The 25,419-nt window shown below is 38.2% G+C and overlaps 1 protein-coding gene across 8 annotated transcripts in view; it reads right to left on the bottom strand.

Annotated features, from left to right (window-relative positions):
* Ate1 (arginyltransferase 1) overlaps nt 1-25,419 on the bottom strand; it is a 145,430-nt gene that overhangs the window by 52,992 nt on the left and 67,019 nt on the right. For 6 of the 8 annotated variants that reach the window (XM_027929968.2, XM_027929973.2, XM_027929972.2 and 3 more), the window contains one exon: nt 18,952-19,051. In XM_027929968.2, coding sequence (XP_027785769.2) covers nt 18,952-19,051 — 100 coding nt within the window. Of the gene's footprint in view, nt 1-1,468; nt 1,542-13,837; nt 14,286-18,951; nt 19,052-25,419 lie in introns of those variants that run through there. The other 2 variants (XM_027929974.2, XM_027929976.2) reach the window with 2 other exon arrangements.

Here is a 25,419-nt window from a genome sequence, read left to right as displayed (position 1 = left end):
AAATGTATTATAAGATAATGCCAGAAGCAGCTGAAATTCTCTATACTATCTAACTTTTCTGTTATTCCAAATAAAGTTATTTTAAATAATTCAACTGCACTGTCTAAGTATCAAATTAAAATAACTTTCATATCAATAAATTAAGAAATGTCATATGGGTTGGCCTAAGACTCCTGGATTCTTATGCATGCTTTATGATGTGTGTAATTGCAGTGTCCCGAGGCTTCCCCTGGTCCTGATATGAGCCCATGAGAAGAGCACCTCGGTCCTACTCGGTCATAAAGCACTGAAAAGCTGACTACCACACACACTGCAACCCAGTAAGGAAACCAGAGGCTCGCAGCACCCATAGGATCTGCAAAACAGACAGAAGACAATAAAAAGTACAAGAAAAATAATATTAACAATCAAGGTGGCCACACAGAACTTAAACTCTTCTCACCTCAAAATGCAGAGAAGTACAGTCAGTTAGTGTAAATAAATTATATATTTGTGATTTTTGTATTTTATTATTTTAGTCCCTAAGAAAATTATTAAAGAACAAAAACTTTGGGTTAGGACTGTGGCTCAGTGGTAGCACACTTGCCTTGCATGTGTGAGGCACTGGGTTTGATTCTCAGCACCATGCATAAATAAATAAAATTAAAATCTATCAACAACTAAGGGAAAAATATTTTTTTAAAAATAGAAACTTTGTTGAATAATACATGAAAAAAGAAAATGCACATTTTCTAGTGTTCAATTTTCTATGACAGTACCGCTTCCCTTCTTGCTGCTCTTTCACCCTAATTTCCTTTACCAAATCCAAAATTTTGCTCAGCCAAATGTGCATTAAGTGGTACAAGTCCCTAGAAAAATTAATGTTCAAATTATTTAAACATGGGTTGCTCCAGGTTACAAAAGTAATTACTACCCATCCTATAAAAACACATATATCAACTCCTTATGATCACCCTGGCCTCAGTTTTGAAAGATTTAGGCCAAAATTTGAGATGACCTCTCCCTGTCTTACAGTCTGAAGGTTGTACACTCTGTGTGACAGCCAATGTTCTATTTTTCATTGATTCTATTTTTTCAAAATTCTCAGTGAAGAAACCCTCAACCTCCATAATGTGTCTCAACACTTTAAAACCTCAAATAATATTTTCTATTATATGCTCAATATCAATTTTAAATCAATATTTTTATGTAGCATTGGTTGCTCCAACACTAAATCTAGCCTAGACACCAGTGGGGTCCACCAACCATTCTTCTGAATCATCCTCTGCAATCTTGGACAATACATTAAAAACAGAGGGTGAAATGTCTTACTGTGTGGTAAAGATGGAAAACTACTCTCAGCATGGGGTCTTCTCACTTACTGTTTCTACAGAATAACCTGCAAGCTCCTTCCCTGTCATCCTTCACCACAACCTTGGGCAAGTAAGTGGATGACTTACCATGTATGTACTGAGTCCCCACAGGACGGGAAATGGCCACAAGGGCTAGCTGCCACCTAGCACATCCATGCTGCCGGCTGACCAGGCTGTTAGGGTGGCTCTCTGGGGTAAAGAAACAAAGACATTCCCTCAGGTGATCCCTGTGGGTAGCCTGTGCTCTTGAAGAAAGGGAGCCTACACAACAGGCAGCCCACAGGAGGTGTGGGGCCAGGGCCTCAGTGACTCCATGCTGCACAAAGGCCTCGTGATGAGAAACCACACCTCAAGACCTGGCAGGCAGGTGAGACAAGAGCTGTCCATGTCTCCTCTGTAGCAGGAGGCCCTTGTCTTTTTCATCTGCTGTCCACTCCCCTACCCTCTACTGCTCTCTCATCTTGGCATCTTTTGATTCACAGACCCCTTTGAAAACAGATGAAAGAAACCCATGGATTCCATCCTCGAGATAAATATGCTTGTGTACAAAAGTTTGCCTACAATTTCAAACTCTGGGACCCATGTTTCTGAAGCCCTCTCTGACTGAATTTTGCTTACTGCTTCTCTGGGTGGCCCTGTATGAATACCTCCACTAATTATGATCCTCCCAGTCTCAATCCAACCCTCCTTTAAAAGAGGACCTCTGGCTTGCTCACCACTAGTCAATGGGCAAAGCTGTAACACTGAGCCCTGCCTGATACTAATCCACCCTGAACTGGCTGTCTTGGGTCAGATACCCACCCCTGGCCAAGTCTACAGTGGGTAAGATGGCAGGGTCACATGGAAGGTGACCTCAACTCAAAAGCAGCATTTTCTTTAGTAGGGTCTCTAGGAACAGCAAGTTCCCTCAGAAAAGAAGAGGGGGCACAGCAGGCATCTGAGTGAACAGGACACTTCCCTGTTTAGGGAAAATACAACAAGAAAAAAACTTGAGGATTACTGCAAATCACTACCTGGGTCACAGATTAATTGTAAACACACACACCCCAGCAGAATGACAGGAGGGAAGCAAAAAAATGTTTAAAAGTAGGGCAAGATGGAATACTGGAATCTCCAATTCTATTTTAAGAGAAGAACTGGTGGCATGGAAGGAAGCACATCTGGGGGGACACTGGAGGGAGAGGAGGCTGGGACGGCCTGGGAAGGTCCTGCCGCAGTGGGCAAGACACTCTGCTTCTCCGCTTTCTTTCCCAACTACCTGCTGCATACCCAAGACAGGTAGCTACCTGAAGCCACTTCCCGTCTGCTAATGCCACTTGCTTAGACAACAGGCACCTGAAAGTGCTAAGCATGAAAAAACATCACAAGTGCCTTACTTTCATAAAAGGAGGTGAAGACTGAAGAAACACAACACACCCAGAGACCGAAGCTGTGGGAGCATGCTGGTGGGGTGAAAAAATTAGTTTTCATTCTAATAATAACAACAAAGTAGAATACTAAATAGTAGTTCCCCCTCAGCCCTGCTGTCAGTTCCCATGGTTTTGTTACCTATGGTCAGCCACAATCCAAAAATATCAAATAGAAAATTCTAGAAATAATTCATAAATTTTAAATTGTGCATCACTTGAGTACTGTGAAGAAATCTTGTGCCATCCCACTCCATTCTGCTCAGGACCCAAATCATTCCTTTTTTCCAGCCTATCCATGTTTTTTGCTCTAGAGCTACTATGTAGAAGACTCTTAGGAGACTGTCCCAGTGGTCCTCAAACATAAGAGTAATGATGCTGGCAATTCAAATATACCAAAGAAAAGCATACAGTGCTTCCTATACATGAACAAGTGAAAGTTTACTAAAATATTCTGAGAGCGCCCACATTTATATACTTTTTATTATAGTACATTGTCATAATTGTTCCATTTTGTAATTACTTTTGTTAAGCTTTTACTGTACCTAATTTATCATGTGAAACAGGTATGGGAACATATTATGTAGGGTTTGGAACTATCTGCAGTTTGGGGTATCCACTGAGGTCTTGGGACAAATGCTCCATGGACAGGGGAACTACTGTACCCCCAAAATAACAAACTAAAATGCATATGTGCTTCTAACAGTTTCTTTAGTGTTAGCCACAGTGGATCTGAGCTCATGAACATAAGACAGGCCAAACATCTCTGCCTCATTAAAGCTGAAAATGACTGACTTAGGCGAGGGACACTGTAAATATGACTCAGAATTCTCTGCACAGACCGACACAGTGCCCTCTGTACTATAGAAGATGAGCTGAATTTAGCTGCTTGGATGGAAAGTCATCCAACTCACTTATTATCATGCTGTCAAATTTCTTTTACTACTTACAATGACAAGGAAAACAATGACTTATTGTTTGCCAAAATTCAGACCCCACCACACACGGGAGAACAGGAAAAAGAAAACACCTTGGTAATTTTGTTATTCGTTTTCGCTGTTGCTTCTTTTAAAAGACCTCAAGATTTGTTAGGCAGAGCTCATTGCACAGAAACATTACTTACCTTTAGGTTGACACGGAGGTCACACATAAGGCCTCCCCGCAAAAAAAATTTAAGGTAGTCCTAGGGTCTTCTGTGAGTTTATGGCTGCACAGGGTCATGAATTAGAACAAGAAACCTCTCTCTCGTGTGCCATACAGGACAATTTATTTCAAGCTTGTTATGGTGAACCCCAAATTAATCTTTCTATAAGTTCCTTTTTGGCAGCAAGAGTCAAATTACCCGAGGTAACTGCACAACTGTATAGCCCTACAGACTTCAATGGCAAGTCAGTAACGCTTTTATAGGGGTCTCGCGCATGACCTTAGGCAAATAACTGACATTTGGGGCGAGATAATTTCTTGTTTTGAGAGGACATTCTGTGTATTATAGAATGGTCAGAGTATTCTTGGCCTCCACTCACTAGGTGTCAACAGCACACGCCCCTCCACCACCCTGGGGTGGCAGAGTGAAACTGCTCCCCCACTATTTCAGAACCACTATTTCAGAGCAAGTAAGAAGAGCCAGAGTGGGTTCTTACCCATTTCACCTCACTGCCCTGCCACGGCTGATATGTTAGATCGTGAAACAATGTGATTTTGCTAAAATGGTGATTCAATTACAAGTTTATATTACACAACTATTCAAAATGTACTACAGTATTCTTGGGAGGGGGAACATACACACACACACACACACACACACACTATATATATATATATATACACACACACACACACACACACACACACGTATATATAGAGTATACTAGCAGTTTTTTCAAGGATTTCATTTAATTAAATACTACTAAGTTTTGAATGCATCCCCTCCAGAATCCATGTGGAAGCTTAAGTCTGCACTGTGTTGGCCTTTAGAGACGTGGTTATCATGAGGGCTCCACTATTTGGTGCCTTATAAAAGGGCTGAAGAAAACCAGCTTAGGTTCCTCTTATTCTCCCATCATGTGAAGAGACAGCATTGTCCCTTTCTCCATATGAAGATGACACTCAAGGCACCATCCTGAAAGCTGAGGGAACCAGCCCTCACCAGATACACAACCACCAGTGCATTGACCTTGGACTTCCCAGCCTCCAAAACCAGGGGAACTAAATTGCTGCTCTTTTAAAATTACCCATTCTCAAGTATTTTGTTATAGCAGTAGAGACAGACTAAGAAATATTTCTAAATTAACCTATTTAAAAATAAATCTTTAATTCAAATTATGCCACCTATACAAAATTCAAATTCCATTTATGCTATATATAATATAGGATTGTTGCTTCAGAATTACAAATGTTCTATATTAATTGTTTGCAATGCCTGAGAAGAATCTGAAGAAAAATGAAAAGCGGCAAGAGTATCTCCACTGTTCATTTATCTGACAATCCAACCACAAAGTTTCTCACCCTCTTTAAGTAAACTATCTTTGATTAACACTGCCAAAATTATAAAAAGACATCCTGTAGAAATGCCAAACAATACAACTTTATTTGACACAGATACACATTTTCCTCCAGTCAGAACCAAATGATTCATCATCCTCATCTCTAGTTCACCCACGCATTCACTGAACATTTACTATAAAGTGAGATTTGCTCCTAGGAGGAGTATGGAGCTCATGCCGTCTCTCAGACGCACTCAGGGAGAACAAGCACCTCTAACAGTGCAGTACGCATTGGTGCACCAGAACCACAGACAGGGCTCAGGAAGGACTCAACCAAGAAGAACCTGGGAGGGAAAAAGGGAGTAAAGGAGCGAGGAGAACCCAGCAGTTGGCTGAAGGGGGGAGCAGGCTACACAAAGCAGCCAAGACGCCAGTCAGAGTCCACAGGTAGATTCCTCCAACAGCGCTGAGGAGGGTTCCAATCCCAGGGCTTGAATACAAAGTAACGGAGGGACAAAAAAAGAAGCAGCAGCAGCAGCAGCAGCTGCTGCTGCTTCTCATAAAACCTTATACATCCAAAATTAAGAACCAGAGCTCTAATTTACCTTTCAAAAACAATTTGAGCCAGGCAGGGTGGCACATGTCTGTCATCCCAGTGGCTCAGGAAGCTGATGAGGATGATGAATCTTTTGTCCTGACTGGAGGAAAATATGTATCTAAAACCAGCCTCAGCAACTTAGGGAGGTCCTAAGCACCTTAGTGAGACCCTGTCTCAAAATAAATAAAATATAAAAAGAGCTGGGGATGTGGCTCAGAGGTTAATTGCCTCTGAGTTCAATTAGCAGTACCAAAAAAAAAAAAAAAAAATTTTTTTTTTTTTTATTCTTGGGGGAAGTTAACATTAAAGCTAACGAATAGCTAAACTTCAGTATAGTTAGTCCAACATGTAAGGTTCTGACAAACACATCAGCATCTAAAAATAAATCTACACTTCTCTGACTTCCATAGCATTTTTACAGTAAACATAAAGATACTCCCAAAGAAAGCAATTTATAGCAGTGAGTTCCTACAGAACAGGAAGGCTCTACACAACCGAAACGTGGCATCTCGAGCAGGCTGCTAAGTATTATCACCTCAGAGCATGAATATAGCTGTGTGTGGAGGAAAAAGGAATTTTACTCTTTATTTCTAAATGAATGCCTAGATTTTATCCAAAGACCCACTTTATTTGAAGCAAAGCCTACTACATTATGATGAGAGAAAGATCCCCTAGTAAATAAGACCAAAAGCCTCGAGACACATTTAAAGAATTTATTTTATTTATTTCTTGTTTAACAAGAAGACCCATAGACATGTAAGAGTTGAATTCATTCTCCTCACTTGAGAAGAAACAGATAAAACCACACAACTTGTTTCAGATCAAAAAAGTTAGAAAATGATTTAAAAGATAACAGATACATATAATCACTATTTTTAAATCAAAAAGATACAAAATGATTTAGAATGACAATTAACAACTAAATAAGTGGAGTAAGTGAAATTGTTCTGTAGAGATATTGATATATAATTTTTAAACTGAACTTAAACTGGTAATTGAAAATGACCACAGAACATTGTAACTAACTAACTAACTTACTTATTAGCATTAAGTCAACATTTCTGTTTTAGTCTAAATATTAGTGCAACTGTACTGATGAAGGGAATAATTTATTATTAAATAATAGGTTCATTTTCATTAATCTGAAAATCACATTATCACTTAAAAGATGAATGAAGTATTTAAGAGTAGGGATGTGATGATAAATTATCAAACACCATTCCCCAGGATGGACTGCATTCCTGTCCCTTACACCAAATGAAAAGAGCTTCAAAACATAATTACAAAGGTAACAGTACTCATTTGAAGCAGCGCTGTTAACATTTTAGTGTGTATCCTTCGTGTACACACACACACACACACACACACACACGCCCGCGCACGCACGCGAGCACATGCATACTTTAGACACACGTGGGATCATAATGCTGTTGCAGTTTGTTTTTGTCACCTAGCAATATAATGAACATTTCCAAATCAATTAATACCATCACTGTCACTCCTTGTGGAGTGAAGAGGTAGTTGTTTTTTGTTTTTGTTTTCTGAGATGGGGTCTTACTATGTGACAAAGGCTGGCCCCCTCACTCCTGGGTTCAAGGGATCCTCCCACCTCAGCCTCCCAAGCAGCTAGGGCTACAGGCCTACCACACCCAGAGGAGAAGGTATTCTTAAAGGGGGGATTCAGAAGCCAGAAACCATGAAGGAAAAGGATTAATAAATCATGCTACATAAAAACTTAATACTTCTGTATAACTAAACAAATACACATACCATAAACAATGATGTAAGGTAAGTAACCAAAGTGGTACACAAGGGACAGATGCACTTGACATCACTATTAATGCATGAAAAGCCCTGTGCTTATTTTAATCCTTCTCTCAACTGAGTTTCCACAGATATTGTCCTTTTAATTAAAAAAGTGCTTGCAGTTTGTTGTTTAAAGTTACCTGGAGGAATCTACAATGACTGATCTGCAAACCCTTCAGTCCTTAAATGAAGCATTCACCATACAACAGTCTGGCAAGGTATCGTTCTACAGGGAGAAACCTAAAGTTAATTAATAGTTTGCTCATTTAATGGAATCAGTGCTAAGTAGGACGACAGGAAAGCTGAAATATCTCACTATAACACAAACATGATGACACTGAAATAATCCAATTAAAATGATGTGTGTGTGGCAATGCCCTCAGAGGCTACAATTATTCACCCGGGAGAAAACAATCAGTTTTGACCCCAGCTCACACTCTAAATAAACAACAATTTCAAATACATTGTTAAAGAGGTAAAACTGCAAAATTCCTAGAAGAAAATATAGAAAAAAATGTCCACAGCTATAGCATAGGCAAAAAATTTCTTGATAAAAACATGGAAGTACCAATCATAAAGGGGAAAAAATAGACAAAAGGGATAGCATTAAAATGAGTACTTTCTGCTCATCAGAACAATTAAGGAATTGAAAAGGCAGGCAGTGTGTGGAAGAAGGCCTCTGTAAAATATTTATCCAACAAAGGACTCTCTACCAGAAAGTAAAAAGAACTACAAGCAACTAGGACAAGCAGGTCCATAGCTTAACGGGCACAAGACCTGCACAAGACGCTTGACAAAGGCCAACATGCTGACAAAAAGGCGCCCGACACTGTTCAGCAGCAGCAAAATGCAAATTAAGACCATATGCACACACTCTTCAGGATGAGAAGCTAAGCTGCCAAGGGAGTATAAATTAGTACAAGCACTTTCTAAAAAATCATGGGCACCTGAAGTTGAACATACCCATACCCTGTGATCTGGCAATCTGCACCTAGGTCAATCAGAAATGGACACCCACACAAACCATGTAAACACATGTCCACAGCTGCACTTACAGCGGCCAAGCCTAGAGAGAGCTCATCCACAGTAGAACACGCACAGGAAAGGCAATGCATTCATTCAACACAACAGTACAGTCAACCAGACAAACCAGCTATGGCCACACACAACCACAAAGACAAATCTCACCAATATAATGTTGAATAAACAAGCCAGTAACAAAATAACGAGTGTTTCCACTTATGTAAAGCATAAAAACAGACAAAACTACTCCAGTGTTCCAAGTCAGAATGGTGGTTATCTTTGGGGTGGAAAAGTAATCAAGGAGCTTGAGGGGGTTGGGAGGGGAGCTGAGCTGGTCATGGTGTTTCCTGGTCCATGTGGCTGCACAGGTGTATTCATTTGGTGAAAATATAGCAAGTTTTATACTTTTGTGTACTTTTCTTCACATATATGCATATGCGTGTCTGTGTGTATAACTCCAATAACAAATTTACTTTTAAAAAATTATAGGTAGGTAGGAAAGAGAAGAAATCACAGAAAATATAAAGTATATTACTGAGATGAGATTTTTACATTTTTCCTAAGTTCAAAATTTGATTAGCATCACTTGCTCTGTGTGCAGTACTCACTGATTCCCCTCAATTCCACAGATAGATGTCTGCTTCCGTATGCAATGCATGCCAAAAAACCCACTGAACACTTGCCTGTTAATTTGCTGGGCACTGGAGACAGTGATAGATGATACATGGTTTGCTCAAGGACAACAAGTAACATGTCTGAGCATCTTCCTTTTGCCTTGGCAGCCAGCATGATGCTTTTTTACAGAGCAGGCCCTCCAAAACCACTGCCTCATCACGTTGACCTACAAGCTAGACCCCGAGGAGCTACAAATAAGGCATTCACAAATGAGAGGAATTCTCAGAAGCAGAATGATTTGCTGTAGCTTTAGCATGCACGGAGCAAAACGGATGGAAAGGTGTGGAAGAGATTCAGAGAGTCACCTCCTGGGAGAAGTGAGGCACGAGTTGGTCCAGAAGGGAACAGACAGGCACATGCCAGGATAAGTCAAAGTCATCTGATGCAACAGACAGCACAGGGCTGGGGGCAGGGCGGGGGGAGGAGTTCAAGGGCACAAAAAATAGTGGCTGGCCTCCAGAGAATGGGCCATGTAAAGGAAAGAAGCAAATTTCCTTCCTTAGATCAGGGTAGAACTCAGACATTAATATTCTTCAAAAGCTCCACAGATGATTAGTAGTTTTCCAAGGTTGAGAATTATACACTATCCCAAACTTTCTATTTCATTTTGGAGCGATAAGGAAAAAAGATAAAGAGAAATGTGGCTCATGATTAAATGTATTTATTCCACAGTTAAATTTACCTTTAATTAATACACCAAGCATTTCAGGATACTCCAAAGTTAAAAGTTTTATTTACACACACACACACACACACACGTATACATACATATATATGCATACATATACATATACATACATATATACATAAATATATACTTCTCATAAATCTGGATAAATTATACCATTTTTGTGAATTACGACTCTTATTTTAAAATTATCCTTACTATTCCTAAAATTAAAATGTCAGTTAATACACACCCTGGGCAGGTTAACCATCATGAGTTTCAATTTTCTCATCTATAATGAGAAGCTTAGGACAGATGACCCTTAACAAGCAGCTTTTGACTCTGATGTGACATAACTGCACATGTAACAACTTCAGAAACAAGAATTTGTGATGAGTACCAGAATTCTTTAATTTCCCACTGCCTCTAGGAGGCATTAAAAATCCCTTACTAAAATTATTCTGTGGTAATTTTTTTTACTGACTATGTCTAATCCACTGGACATTTGACATCAAAAAAACAGATGCTGAATCAAAAGAATCCAGTATTCTGCTCTGAGCTGTGGTAACTGATGAGATCATCTGTATTCCTTTCAGGCCAGCAGTAGCAAGTCATGACCACGTGTACCCATGTGCATCCCCCTGCACGGCTAGAGTGTAGCAAAATCACACTTACTAGTTTGTTTGGTCAGGAAACTGAAAAGCTTGGAAGTTTCAGGGTTTCAGTAATCATGATTTTGCAAATGCAGCTCTGTTAACTCCAACTTTTAAATTTTTTTGGTAGATGTTCTTATGACAGTAATGCCAAGTACCTCCTCTTGAGCAAAGTCCTACAGAACTCTGGGTGCTGTTTGACCACACTCAAGCTGAGGTATTCAGCATAAGAATGATTAATCACAGATGAATTAGTCTTTTGTTTCAGAGCCCTTTCTGATGTTTCCACTATCTAATGTCTGGCCATGCCATGATACCAAAGCAGACTGCCTGAAATCACTGTTTACTTTGGCCTGCATACAAGTCTGGATAAAGAACTCCATCAAAACGCCTCTTTCAGCTCACAGCCTGTCCTTTCAGCAGCATTCTGAGAGATAATATGAAGAAGAACTTTTTAAAATTACTCATTTTTAAAAAATTACAGCACTTCTATGTGCTCTTTCATTTTTTTTTAAAGAGAGAGAGAGAGAGAGCGAAATTTATATATTTATTTTTTAGTTTTCGGCGGACACAACATCTTTGTTTGTATGTGGTGCTGAGGATCGAACCCAGGCCGCTCGCATGCCAAGCGAGCGCGCTACCGCTTGAGCCACATCCCCAGCCCCTCATTTTTTAAAATAATCAAATAGTTTTTAAAATGTATGAGCAGGGGTCAAAGAAAGCTAGTCTAATTATCAAAATCTAAGGTTTACATGCAAATAGCAAACATTTGGAAAGCATAGGAAACCTCATTTTTAAAAAAAAGCTTGAACAAACTAAACAAGTTAAAAAAAAAAAAAAAAGAAGCTATTTGCTAGCATTAACAGAAAAGGAAAAAGAAAAAAAGGCCTACATATAAATCTTGAGATATGAAATTAACTAAATATGAGACTTTTTAAAGAACAGTACATCAAAGATAAAATGACAGGAAACTAAAGTAAAGTTAGATTAATAAATATGAATATCACTATGCACAAAATTAAAACCTGATCAAAGGCCAAAAGGACTCATTTTTTTAAAGATTCCTTTTTTTCCCTGCAATATCTCGGTTACAAAGATAATATATAAAGACAGAAACATGTTTAAACCAATGGAACCATTAAAAAAGAAAACTTTATGTAAATATATGTAAACTAACATCTCTGTTAAAAAAAATGCTGGCTCTTGGGCAGAATGAACAGTAAATTATTCAGATGCTCGCCCTCTGTATTGGAAATGAGAAGGGAGGAGCACTTCTTCAATTAACTTGCTCTAAGTTAATTCATCTCCTTCCAGTGAGGGGCTCACACAAAGACACACAACTCTGACAAACGAAATGTGTAAAGCTGGTTAGATGGCTTTCTGATAAGGGTTTCCAAGCAAGCACACAAGCAAATAAAAAACAACACATGTCCGTGAGGACATGGAAAAACTGAAATCCCTACACACTATTGGCAGAAATGTGAAATGATAGAGAAAAGTATGGTTCCATATAATCCAACAATTCCACTTCTGGGTATATATCCAAAAGAATTCAAAGCCAGGTCTTGAACAGGTTATTATACACCCATGTTCACAGCAGCAGTACTCACAATAGCCAGAGGGCAAGGGGCAACCCAGGTGCCCAAAATGGATGAATGGTTAGACAAAAGGTGGTATATATACACAACGTAGTATTATTTATCCTTAAAAAGGAAAGAAATTCTGACACATGCTATAACATGGATAACCTTGAGAACATTAGCTAAATGAATAAGCCAGTAACAAAAATACAAACTGTATTATTCCATTTATATGATGCACCAAGAGTAGTCTTAGGGGCTGTGGAGAGGAAGACATGGGAGTTACTACTTGATGGGTACAGGGTTTTGGTTTTGCAAGATGAAGATTCCCAGAGGTGGGGGTGAGGTGGTTGCATAGCAATGTGAATGTACTTAATGCCTCTGAATGGTGTACAAAAAAGCAAGTGAGGGTGGTTAAGAGTTGTCATATTTTAAATAACAACCAAAAAATAGGAAAGCATATTGTATCCTGATTCAAGTCACTGCCAATGGCCTGAGATGCCTGAATAGGCAGCAACACCTCAGAAGTGTGTGAAAGCATACCAAGAGGATGAGACACACGTAGAAAGAGCTCCTCCAATGAGAATCTCTGACACTGAAAATATCATTTCCACTCATTTCAGCCAGTTCCTGACTCCCCATACCAACAGTAAATTGTGCCAAAATATCACCAGGTACATTCAAATGGCCACAATTGCCTTAATAGTGATTATACACAATGACAACACAACCTGTCAAAACACTCTCCTTTTACTGATGACTGTTCACTGGTTCTCATGAAACTCTTCTGTAACTATCCTATGCCTGACCTCTAAGACTATGGTCACAGACAACATACCTGACTATGAAATGTTTACATAAATCAACTTTTATTTCAAATGTACACATATTTATATACATATACATGGAACAGTAAATCAAAAGAATTCAATAAAAACATTTTTGGAAATATGATGCACAAGAATATAACTGCTATTCACCAATTAAAAACAAATAGATAAATAAAGACAAGGAAGACCAGTAGAGAAGAGGAAGGGAAAGACGGGGAGATAGGAGGGGAGGGGAAAAGGCAGCACTGGGGCCTGAAATAAGACAAATGCAATTTCATACATGTATGATTATGTCAAAATGAACCCAGCTATTATGTACAGTTATAACACAACAATAAAAACATAAAAAGGAATGCAACTTATAAACAAGCAAACTATGAGTACTTACAAGAATTTACTGTAGCACATGCTGTTCATGGAACTCTGAAGATGACCACATGATGATTCCCATCTTGCAATAATCATCATTAACAAGGCAAGAAAAATCAAACCTGTCTACAGGTTCAGATGCCTGCAGGCCCAAGTCAATGCCTTATAAAAATGGATTCTCATGAACCAAGGAGCTCATCTCTAGACATGACTACACATGGAAATTAAGTGATGCCCAAACTCTCACTTTGACCATCAGAAACTGCTTAGGTCAGTTTGGTCCCAGTCAGGATAGGAGCCTGAACAGCTCAACACAAGATAAAGGTGATTTCCACACCTATGCCACACATTTCATCATCCACTGCTGGGTAACAAACCACTCAAGACTCAGTGGCTTCAAACAATAATTTAATATTCCTCCTGATTCTGGAGGGGTTTCTCTGTTGGTGTCTGGGGTTCCATCATGCAATGAGTTAGTTAGAAACTTGGCTGGACTGAAACATCCACAATGGCCTCTGGTATCATAGGCAGCCTCTCTTCAGCAGGGTAGCTAGACCTTTCACCTTATGGCTGGCTCCAAAGACAGAAGTAGAGACAGATGCCGGTTCTCTTAAGCCCACAATCTAGAAATCCCAGATAGTTGCTTTCATGATATCCACTAATCAGTCAGTGCAAGGCACCAGGCCAGTCCTATCCAGGGTGAGGGCCCTTGGGCTGAGCTGGGTGTAGCAGCATTCACATACAGGAGAGGGGGCAAGAGGAAGTGATGGCAGATACTTCTGGGAGCCCTCTACCAAAGGACTGTCTTCTCTAAACACATGGACTCACCACTTCAGCTAATTACTGAAGAACAGAGAGAGGGTATAAATACTGTGATTTATTTTACATGAGATAACAGTATAGACTGTAACTTGCTAAGTCCAAAGCTACATAAGAAAATCCAAACGAAACATTAATCTAGTTTCATGTACAACTCAATGTCATATGGTACTACCTTCATGCACTGTACTGTAAATACCTCCAGCCCTCCATAGGCCATTAGGGAGGAAACCAAATCTAGACTCAACAGCTGTCCGGCACGTACCAGGCACCTAATAGACTGTTCCTTCTTAGTTATCAAAAGTGTCCCTATTAAAAAATACAGATTTCTTTTTTCCTTAATATCAGACAGAAAACATTTGCAGATTTTTCCATGTAAATTTCAAAATGTGGCAGAAATATGCTATTGCTAATACTTTAAACAGTTATATGCTAAGAAAAAAAATAGTTTTAACTATACTGTAGATACATGCTAAATTTATCTTGAAAATCAGAGATTTAGGGGCTGGGATTGTGGCTCAGCGGTAGAGTGCTCACCTAGAACATGTGAGGCCCTGGGTTCGATCCTCAGCAACACATAAAAATAAAATAAAGATATTGTGTCCAACTACAACTAAAAAATAAATATTTTAAAAAGAAAATGAGAGATTTCATAATCGTGTGCAATAAATTTCCTGTGAGTTCTTTTGTTGTTGGTGGTAGTCTCTAATTCTAGACCTTCAACTTGCAATGAGAAATACTCATGCTTAGACCAACACTTGTCTTACAATTTTCGATGGCTCATTTTCTAACTGAAAAGACCTATTTTAATAAGCAGATATGGGGGCTGGGATGTGGCTCAAGCGGTAGCGCGCTCTCCTGGCATGCGTGCAGCCTGGGTTCGATCCTCAGCACCACATACAAAGAAAGATGTTGTGTCCGCCAAAAACTAAAAAAATAAGTATTAAAAAATTTTTAAACAAAATAAGCAGATATTTTCTTCTTTCAGAACTGATAATTCTCATTTGCTCAAAATATTTTTTAAAATCCTTTAAGTGAAGCAAAAATATCCCTCAGTTACCTAAGATTACTTAAGTCTAATCATAATGCAATGAAAACAACTTTTAAAAACCACCTAAAAATCAACATCAAAATGTTTTTAAGGACCCAGAAGTGTTCAAAAACAATAATTCCAGGAAAATGATGGCTTTACAAAATTTAGTGTTAAAAGTTTCTTATCATCCCACAAATATCTACAAAAAAAAAACTCTAACAATACTACAAAATTTAAGAATCATCTCTCCCAAGAAGATAAAATACGACTATAATACACTGGAAAAATTAAATACTGCTTGGATGGCTTATTTGAGTCCCAAATAGTCTTTCCACTGTGGGCTAGAACCTAGTTTTATAGGTTTTGATAGTGTTTCCAAATTCCAAACAGATACTGATTTGAAAGATTGGGAAATGAGAGATTAGAGTCCCTGAAAACCTAAGTTATTCTTAAATTCTTTCCATGGTCTTCATACTTTTTACTCACTATTATGGATATCTTAAAGATTATCTAACAAGTAAGAAACACTAGGTTTAGTAGTATTTACAAAGAACTCTGACAAATATTAAAACACTGGAAAGTGCCAGTACACCTTATTAGGTAGGCACTATTTCCAATAACCTAATGTGCAGATCTTTTAGCAAGTTAGCAGCACTATACAGAATCACAAATTGAAATTGCCAATTCGTGTACTTACTTTGTTTCCAAACCTTATTACTTCTTGGAACATAACTCATGTACTTTGTATCTAAACTTGCTAACACTGATTATATTTTCATGGCTATTTACACTGTTGACAGCAGAAGCCACAACCACCACCACCACAGACACAACCCACACGAGAAACATCCACAGCAAGACCCACTGACCCAATGATGGCGACTGCTCCTGCCAGACTGAACAGCACAGAAGGCATTTTTAAAATCCTTAATTTAAACAGAGATATGAACTGACTTCAATTTCCAGCAGAGTTCTTCTTAGGAAGACTAGAGAACATAAAACATTTAATCTGGACCACAGCCAAAAAATCTTGAGTTCAACATCTTCATGAAGAAAAATAAGATGGACATCATTATCCTAAGTACATGTATAAAGTCACGAATGGTGTGAATCTACTTTGTATATACCCAGAGACATGAAAAATTGTGCTCTATATGTGTAATGTGAATTGAATTGCATTCTGCCATCATATATAACAAAATTTTTTTAAAAAGCCAAATTTATAGAAAGAAAGAACAAAATGATAATACTAGGGGCTGGGGGGTGGTTAAAATCGAGTGTTGTTCAAAGTGTAAAAACTTTCAGTTAGATAGAAGGAATAAGTCCAAAATACCTATTGCAGAACATGAAGATTATAACTACAAACAATGCTTTATATACTTGAAAATTACTAAGACAGCAGATTATGTTTACCACAAAGAAGAATGTGAAGTAAAGCACATGATTTTTAGCTTGATTTAACCATTTCACAATGTACACATACTTTGAAGCATCATGCTGTAAAATATAAATATATGTAATTTTATTTGTAAATTAAAATATAAATTCAGGAAAAAAATAAAGCAAAAGGGATGATGAAATTAGATTAACTTCCACTAGTGACAAGTGTGTGTGTGTGTGTGTGTGTGTGTGTGTATAAAGAAATGGATTAAAATACAGAGCAATTTAGAATTTAGTTAGACAAAAGGAAAGTACAAGAGAAAGGCTCTAACACTAAACATATAAACTAGGCATTTAACACTGTGACATTAAAGATGAAGGCTAAGAGATGAAGTCCCTGAGTCTGGTATAAATACTTATATTTAATGGGTCATGTGCAAGTATTCCTTGAAGGAGAGCAGCCAGAGCTTTCCCTGAGGCTTGTAATTGTATGAATATTTGAGTTTTCTCCCCTGAACTAAGTTAGATTTGGTACTGTAACAAGGATAGTAAGCTAAGAGAAAATACTAATAAAATTAGTAGCAAGTAAGTGTTTGGGGGCAAACAGAAATATAGTCATGTTTTTCCTTCTGCACAGAACATTTGTTTAAGCCTATCAAGTAAAACAATAATCAGGTATACAGATCATTTTTGAAGACAACCAAATCCAAAAGCTATCTACCTACAATGTATGCTTAAATATGAGCTCAAGAGAGAACTCCCAAATACCTGTGGGACACCTTGATCAGACTACTACAGTGGACTGTCAAAACCCAGCAAAGTTCAATGCTCTATGTTCATCCTTCTCTCAAAGCCAGCCTTACTTTTAGAATCCATAATTTCTGAAAATGGAACCATCAGCCACTTGGTACTTAACCTCAAATCTTTAAAACCATGATCATGTGAACAATCACTAAGTTATATGAATTATTCCTTTGAAGAATGCGGGGGGGGGGGGGGGGGGCAGGGAATTTAAGAGATATATCAACCAAATATAATGTATGTCCTTTGTTTGAGTCCTAAACCAAACAAATTTACTGTGAAAAGCATTATGAAACAACTAAGGAAATATGAACATTGATAAGGGAAATATGAACACTGATGACATTTGGAAACATTGTTAATACTTTTTAGGTGTGATGGTGAGATTGCAGTTGTTTTCAAAGCATCCTTACAATTTAGAAATAAATACACACTAAAATATTTACAAATGAAAGGATCTTTTTGATTTGGTCCAGATGAATTCATAAGAAGGTAGAGATGAGGATGGGATAAAGGAACGATGAAAAAAATGTGTGAATAATTGCTGAAGCCAGATAATGGGCACACAGGGGCTCCAGGATACTTTTTATTTATTTCAGCATGTTTTTAAAAATATTTATGATTTAAAAAATCATATTTCTGCATGTGGACAATTTACATATTCTATTTATACAGCTCTCTGACATGTGACCCATCTCCCAGTTGCCTGTGTTCCTTGGACCACATTTCAGGGTCCTTCCTACTCCTCATTACTCTCCCTCCTATGAGTACATCACAGGCACTGTTACTGGCTCCTTCATGTTTCTCCATCATACCTTCCCTCTTTTTTTTCGGTGGTGATGGTGCTGGGGATTGAACCCAGGGCTTTATGCATGCGAGGCAAGCACTCTACCAACTGAGCTATACTGTCAGCCCAAACCTTCCCTTGTCTTGAGCCCTTCCTTTTCTCCTCTTCCACACCTTGTGGAGCAAAACCCCACATCCTCCCAGGCCACTCACCCACCAACGCAAGACCTGGTTTTATGTTAAATGCCCCCAGCTCCACCTAGACCACAAGTTCTAGGTGGAAGATTCATGTGTGCATCTTCCTGCACCTGCAGAGTTAATAACACCAACTGTGCTGGTGGTAGTGGTGGTGGTCACAGCAGGTGGAGGAAGAATCTGCTCCCTGCACTGCTCAATCCTCCACTAGTACGTAGCAAACATCAAAGAGTTTCACTAACAAGAATCATAAAACCCTTTTTTAAAGGAAATTCTGAAATATGCTTAAAACTCATAATGGATTATAAAGTAAGAGCAGTAAAAACTGTGGTTCTCATTATAGAAAGTTTACTTTTTGAAGCAGCAAAGAGATTTACTTATTAACCCATTCATCCCTCCTTCAAAGCTCCAAATCCTGTGCCTTGAGATAAAAATTTTATTAAAGATTCATTTTTATATAATGAAAACAGACACACATACACAAATCAACTTTACCTTATATTTCATCTTGGGACATGAATGTATGTAAAAACCCATATAGTAGTAGCAGAGTTGAGATGTTTTCTCCTGAAGTTGCCTAGTAAAAGCAATTTCTCTGCCAAAAGAAAAAGAAAGATGAAGATACAGTTAAAACAAAAACAATGATATAATCTGTTAATAAGTATTTTTAAAAATCTGATATTTATAATAAAAAAATCCAAATCTTGAAAGAAAAATAATTTTCAAAACACTCTTAAGATAATTTTTTATTAAAGAGATACCCTATAATCCTCTAAAATTATTTTAAGCAAATATACTTAAGTTCCGGTTTCACTCTTCATTAGGCAAAACAGTTGATGCAAAATTCAAGAAGCATAAAATTAAACTGATCTACAGTGTCACATTATTCATTTTGCTGGAATTCTCAAAGAATATGAGCTTAGCAGGTTAAAGATAGTTAAATAGAGCAAATTTGAGAACATTCAAAAGCTAATAAGTTTCAGAAAGAATAACTACTATTATGCCCATTTACCTGCAAACATGTTCAGCTGTATGAGACATATAACTCGTTCCCGTATCTACATGCAAATCTGATACATGTTTTCCCTAAACAAGAGAGGGAAACACTATGCTCTCACACCATGTTTCCTCTGTTTGTTGGCATAGGCAAGGGCTGCCTCAACAAAGAAGTTACCATGGTGTTCGCTGCAATGCCTTGGCGTGGCATGGTTATAATTTAAATCCAGAAAGATCTTGGCACAGAATTTTCACCCTACTTGCCCAGCTAAATGACTTGTTTTGTTGTATCTGAGAGTTTTAAGTAAAACCTAAATACATTTCTAATGCATGTTTCTACATTTGTTTCTTGAAGGCTTTCGTTCTTTTGTTCACTTTTAGAATCAGTGGATGCTTGAAATTTAGAAGAAATATAATATTTAATGGAATATTCTGTGTATTTTTAGTTCAAATTTAAATCTTTGAAAGACTGTTACCTCCCCAAATTCAAAATATTTCTAAATCCAAGCCAAATAAACACAATAAATCTTACTATTCCTAGAACTAATACGCTTTCAAGATTCAACCAAGAAAATATATGGATATAAGCAAATATGAGACCACCCAACCCCTTGAAAGGTACTCCTTTACTTGGTTCTGCTCATCTCAGTTCAGTGTATCACTATGCCCCAAATCTATGAGTCATTCATAACTGTTCTTTTTCTCTCTTCCCTATGCCCAATTCATCAGTAAATCATGTGGATTCTGTCTTCAAAATATATGGATTCTGGCCACCTCTTATCACCTGCATCTCAGATATTCTAGTCAAAGCCACCATTTATGTCTCCTCTGGATGACTACAAGTAGCACCCCAATTGGCTTTTCTGTTTCTACTCTTGACTCTCCAGTATCTCCAGAGCCAAATAATCTTTTACAGTACTAAATCAGATCAGGTAACCACCCCAGTCACCCGATCCTGTACTGGATAGTATCACACATAGATAAAATCCAACCTCCTACCATGACCTGGCTCCACTGGCCCCTCTCTGTCCTCCATGTATCTCTATGTCCTTCCCTAACCTTAGCCAGGGAGACTCCCCCAGGGCACTTGGACTTGTGATCCCTTTCTCTGGACTTCTACCCTCAGAGTTTTACAAGACTGGTTCCTTTTCCTCTTCTGCTCCTAATATGTCACCTGTTAATAGAAGTCTTTCCTGACCGCTCAGTATGAAACAGGTCTCATGCCTACCACCACTGCTGATTTTGTTTTGTCACAGTTCTATGAAGAATCTAAAATTAAGTTGTCTGTTTTCTAATCTATTATTTACTTTGACCAACTGGAAGCCCTTGTCTATCTTATTCATGTCTATGAAGGGTGCCAAGACACACAGATTAGATTCTGTGCAAGTAAACATGTTAAATGTATTGGTTGCATCACTAAACTTCATCTTCTTAAAATATAGAGTAATGCCAAGCTCATGATCTTCAATTCAAATACTTTTAACATCTGCAGTTTAAGTTATATAAAAATCTACAAGTATAGAACTCTATACTGACTATAGGAATGCTTAAGAAACTGGAAAACTACCCAAACAGCTTCCACCAAAATGTGTCAAAATCAGTAATACAATTAGCAATGTGGAACCTACTCTCCAATTGTGCTCTATGTTAGTCTCCTCTTCTACAAGACTCAGCTACTCCCTTCAAGAGCACCAAGGTAGCACAGGGCTGCAGTGCAGAGGCAATCTCCCCACTGCTCCTCTGCTTCCTTGCAGCTCTATAGTTCTAGGCTTGGTGAGAGACACACCAAGGAGCAGACAGAACTCCTTCCAATCTTGCTGGAAATGATGACTATCTCGAATGCACCAGGATAGTTAAACATCTCTCAGTTTACTGAGCCATGAATATTTCATCAATAGGCCAGGATTTATTATGTGGGATTAAATATTATTGTTAATATCCATCTGAGAGGTCTGGAAAAATTCACAAATATGCATTGTAAAGTGATAGATATAAGAATTAAAACAAAAAAGAAAATGGCAATCATTTAAAAGTAAATAATTCTGATATAAATAAATACAAACTTCAAAAGTTATATAAATTTCTAAAGTTTTAAAATGTAAATGATCTAAATTATCAGTTCTAATTCAAGTGAAATCCAAATGAGCTATGAATATCTTTTATTATATTATACAAAACAAATGCAATTACACAAGAAAATAAAAGATTAGTAAAGATCAGATATAAATATTGTATAATTGTGAATTTGTTATAAATTGGTATTAAGAGAAAAGCCATAATGGAAATACTTGATGGAGAACTTTTTATTTTGTGAACCACTGAAACATATGCAAATATAAAAATCAATTCTTTTTTTTTTTTTTAAATCAAATTACTGCCAGGCATGGTGGCACATACCTGTAATTCTAGCGGCTTGGGAGGCTGAGGCAGGAGGATTGCGAATTCAAGTCATCCTCAGCAATGGCAAGGCGCTAAGCAACTCAGTGAGACCCTAAATAAGTCTCAGTGAGTCTAAATAAAATGCAAAATAGGGCTGGAGATGTGGCTCAGAGGTTGAGTGTCCCTGAATTCAATCCCCAGTAGTGCCCACCCCCAAAAAAAAAAAAAATCATACTGCTTAGACAAAAAACAAACAAAACCCAAAACCAACAGACAAGTACTATATGATGTATACTGAATTGGATCCATAGCACAACTTAACAATGAGACAAGAGGGCAGGGGGAAATGCTGGAACCCAACTCAGAGAGTCAGCATTCAGGTGAAACAACGACTAGTGATTTATTAGAAGTCAGAAGAAGAAAAGCAGAAATGGACCACACCAGCACCCAAGGTGTGGCTGCATGGTAGGGAAGGGGAAGCCCCCTTCTGGAGAGCTGAAATAAGGGATCATAAAGAATTGCAGAAGCGCAGGACAGGTATGCAGCTGGAACAGAAAGGGGATCAGATGCAACCCACAGAGACTGTGTGGTTGAACAGCACCCTGCACCTTCAAGCACTGCCCTGTGGGATCTCTGCAAGCACTGGGAAGGGGAACCATCCTAAAAGCTATCTGCACAGATAAGAAATCCCCGTTCCTTTTCTCTTTCTCTTCTATTTCTCTCTCTCTCTCTCTCTTTTTTTTTTTTTTTTTGGTATCTCCGAGACCCATTGACCACCTTTTCATTTAACTTCACTTCGTCAGCAGGTGCCCAAACCAAAAGTTATCGTGGGTTAGGGGTGAGACTGTGGCTTGAACCCAGTAGGAGCTCTAAACTGAGACTGCCTGACAGCAGGCCCTTTGAAATTGGTACTCTAGAACCACACGGGACACACCAGCTGCAGTCTGGCACAACTTCATCTGTCCAGTTTCATGCACCAAGAGTCAAGTTGGAACTTTTGGAGCCACATCTGTGAGCCATATCTATGGTGCTGGCAGGTAGGGCAAGGCACATACTGCTGGCCCCTGGGCCACACAAAGCCTCACTCCTGGCAGGGAAAGATGAGGCAGCAGGGCTGCAGATGCTCAGGGAGGTTCCTTCCTAAGAACTTGAAGGCATCCAGAAGTACCACAGAACATCAGAGTCACAGAGATTCACATGAGATGGGCAGGTGGAGAGGCACTAGGCAGCTTTTGAAGCAGAAGGTTGAGTTACACAGGTGAAGAAGTAAACACTCAGCACTCTAACCCAGCCCGCAGACAGCAGTATGGTCGCTAGCTCCAAGCCCAGAGACACTCACAGGTCATGCGGTCAAGACTTGGGCATCTACCATGCCCCTGACACCTGGTGTAATCCAAAGATGGAAGGCCCAATAAGAAATTCCTTTATCTCAAATACCTCAGAAAGGATTAATTTTAGACTCTTCAATGTTTACTTTTTTCATTTTACTGGAATTATCTTCTGGTAATAGGTAGATCCCCCCATTATTTGACACTAAATACTGTAATCAAATTTTATGTATTTTTTTCTTTAGTGTTGTAATGTGTTAACTGGAATCCTTTTCTCTATTTTTATTTTCACTTTTATACTCTCTCCCTCTCTTTTTTCTCTCCTAGGTTTTTCTTATTCAACTGCCCTTACCTCTCCCTTCCCTGTGTTTATTTTTTTTTTTTTTTAATTTTTTGGTATTGGGGATTGAACAGTAAGCTGATGCTTCCCCTCAAACCCATCCCACTAAGATGTAATTCAATTCAAAGTGAAGAAAGGTATATTGTTTCCAGTTGTGTTATTAAAAGTACTATATGGGGGGGGGGGGGCGATGCTGGGATAGAACCCAGGGGTGCTCTACCATTGAACGACACACTCTGCTCTTCTTATTTTTTGAGACAGGGGCTCGCCAAGTTGCCTAGGCTGACCTTGACCTTGCGATCCTCCTGTCACAGCCTCCAAGTCACTGGGATAACAGGTGTGCAACATCATGCCCAGCTTTGTATTTTTTTTTTAATGTTATAATATGTTTGGATTTATTGCTGTAATTTGAAATTGATTTATTCCTCCTTTGTTTTCTTCCTCTTTTCTACATCCTTTATCTCTCTTTTTACTCACACCAATTTTCTTTTCTCTCATCCCCACCCCCTTTTTTTAAGTGATGGCATGTCACTTTTGAGGCTAAATCTTTTTTTATTATTATTATTTTTATTTTTTAAGTTGTAGTTGGACACAATACCTTTATTTTTTTAATTTATTTTTATGTGGTGCTGAGGATGGAACTCAGTGCCTCGCACGTGCTACGAGAGTACTTGAGTGCTGAGCCCCAGCCCCAATCCTCTGCCATTCATTTTAATATGGTAAATTGTTATCTGAATTTAGCTGTTCTTTGTCTTTCTCTTTTCTACACTCTTTCCCTCATTTTTTTCTCTCCCTAATTTTCCTTTTTTTGCCTCTTCCCTCCTCCACTTGCTATTATTTTTCCTTTTCTACATCTTTTCCTTTGTCTTTTACTCTCATGTCCTTTTTAGCTTAATACCACCTTTCTTTCTTTAAAACTACCTTTCCAGGGGCTGGGGCTGTAGTTCAGTGATAGAGCGTTTACCTAGCATATGTGAGACACTGGGTTCAATGCCCAGAACCACATAAAAACAAATTAAATAAAACTAACTTTCCAGGCTAATATATGGTGTTAAATTCTTTCCATTTCTGGACTAGTGGGTTGTAGGGAAATTTTTAAATTTAAGTTTTTATGCTTGTTAGAATATGGTTTGCTCTCAAGAAGCAACAGGTACAGGACTGATGATACAGCACCATGAACAGGCTGAGTGGGTGCTTTCACACAGAGATGTACCCCTGGCACAGAAGACAAAGCATAACAGAAAGCACTTCACTAAACAGACCCTCGCATAACAGTGGAATAGATCCACTGTAGAAGATGGACCAATCTCAGTACAGAAACAGAGAAAAAATAATTCAAAAAGTTGGCTACTAGAATTATCAATTAGTTTTTAAAATCTAAAAAATAAACTAAGGGATAAAAATAAAGGATATGAAAGAGCATTTCAATAAAGAGATATTCTTAAAAAATAGTGCAAAAAATTCTATATTCAGATGGCAAAAGACAAAAAGTAATAAGAAACTGTGATCACAATATTCAAGAATTCTGGGACAACATTAAGAAAGTTAACTTAAGGCTTATAGGTATTAAAGGAGACAAACAGGCTAATGACACTGACAATAGAAAATCTTCCAAACCTGGGAAATGAGATGAACATTCAGATGTTGGAGGCATTTAAAACCTCAAATAGACAAAACCAAAAAATAGTCTGAGACACATTATAGTTAAAATGAAAAAAGAAAAAAACAAGAACAAAGAAAGAATTTTTAAAGCTGCAAGAGAGAAACTCCAAACCAATCAGAATAACAGCAGGTTTTTCACAGAAATCCTAAAGGCCAGGAGGACTTGTATTTCAAGTCCTCAGAGAAAATAACAGCCAAGCTAGACTGCCACAATCAGCATCAAAGGAGAAATTTTAAATCAGAATCAAAGGAGAAATT

Source organism: Marmota flaviventris, chromosome 4, assembly GCF_047511675.1.
Source record: "Marmota flaviventris isolate mMarFla1 chromosome 4, mMarFla1.hap1, whole genome shotgun sequence".
Taxonomy (NCBI): Eukaryota; Metazoa; Chordata; class Mammalia; order Rodentia; family Sciuridae; genus Marmota; species Marmota flaviventris.
Note: the sequence above shows the minus strand (reverse complement) of the source record. Positions and strands in the feature narration are given on the sequence as shown.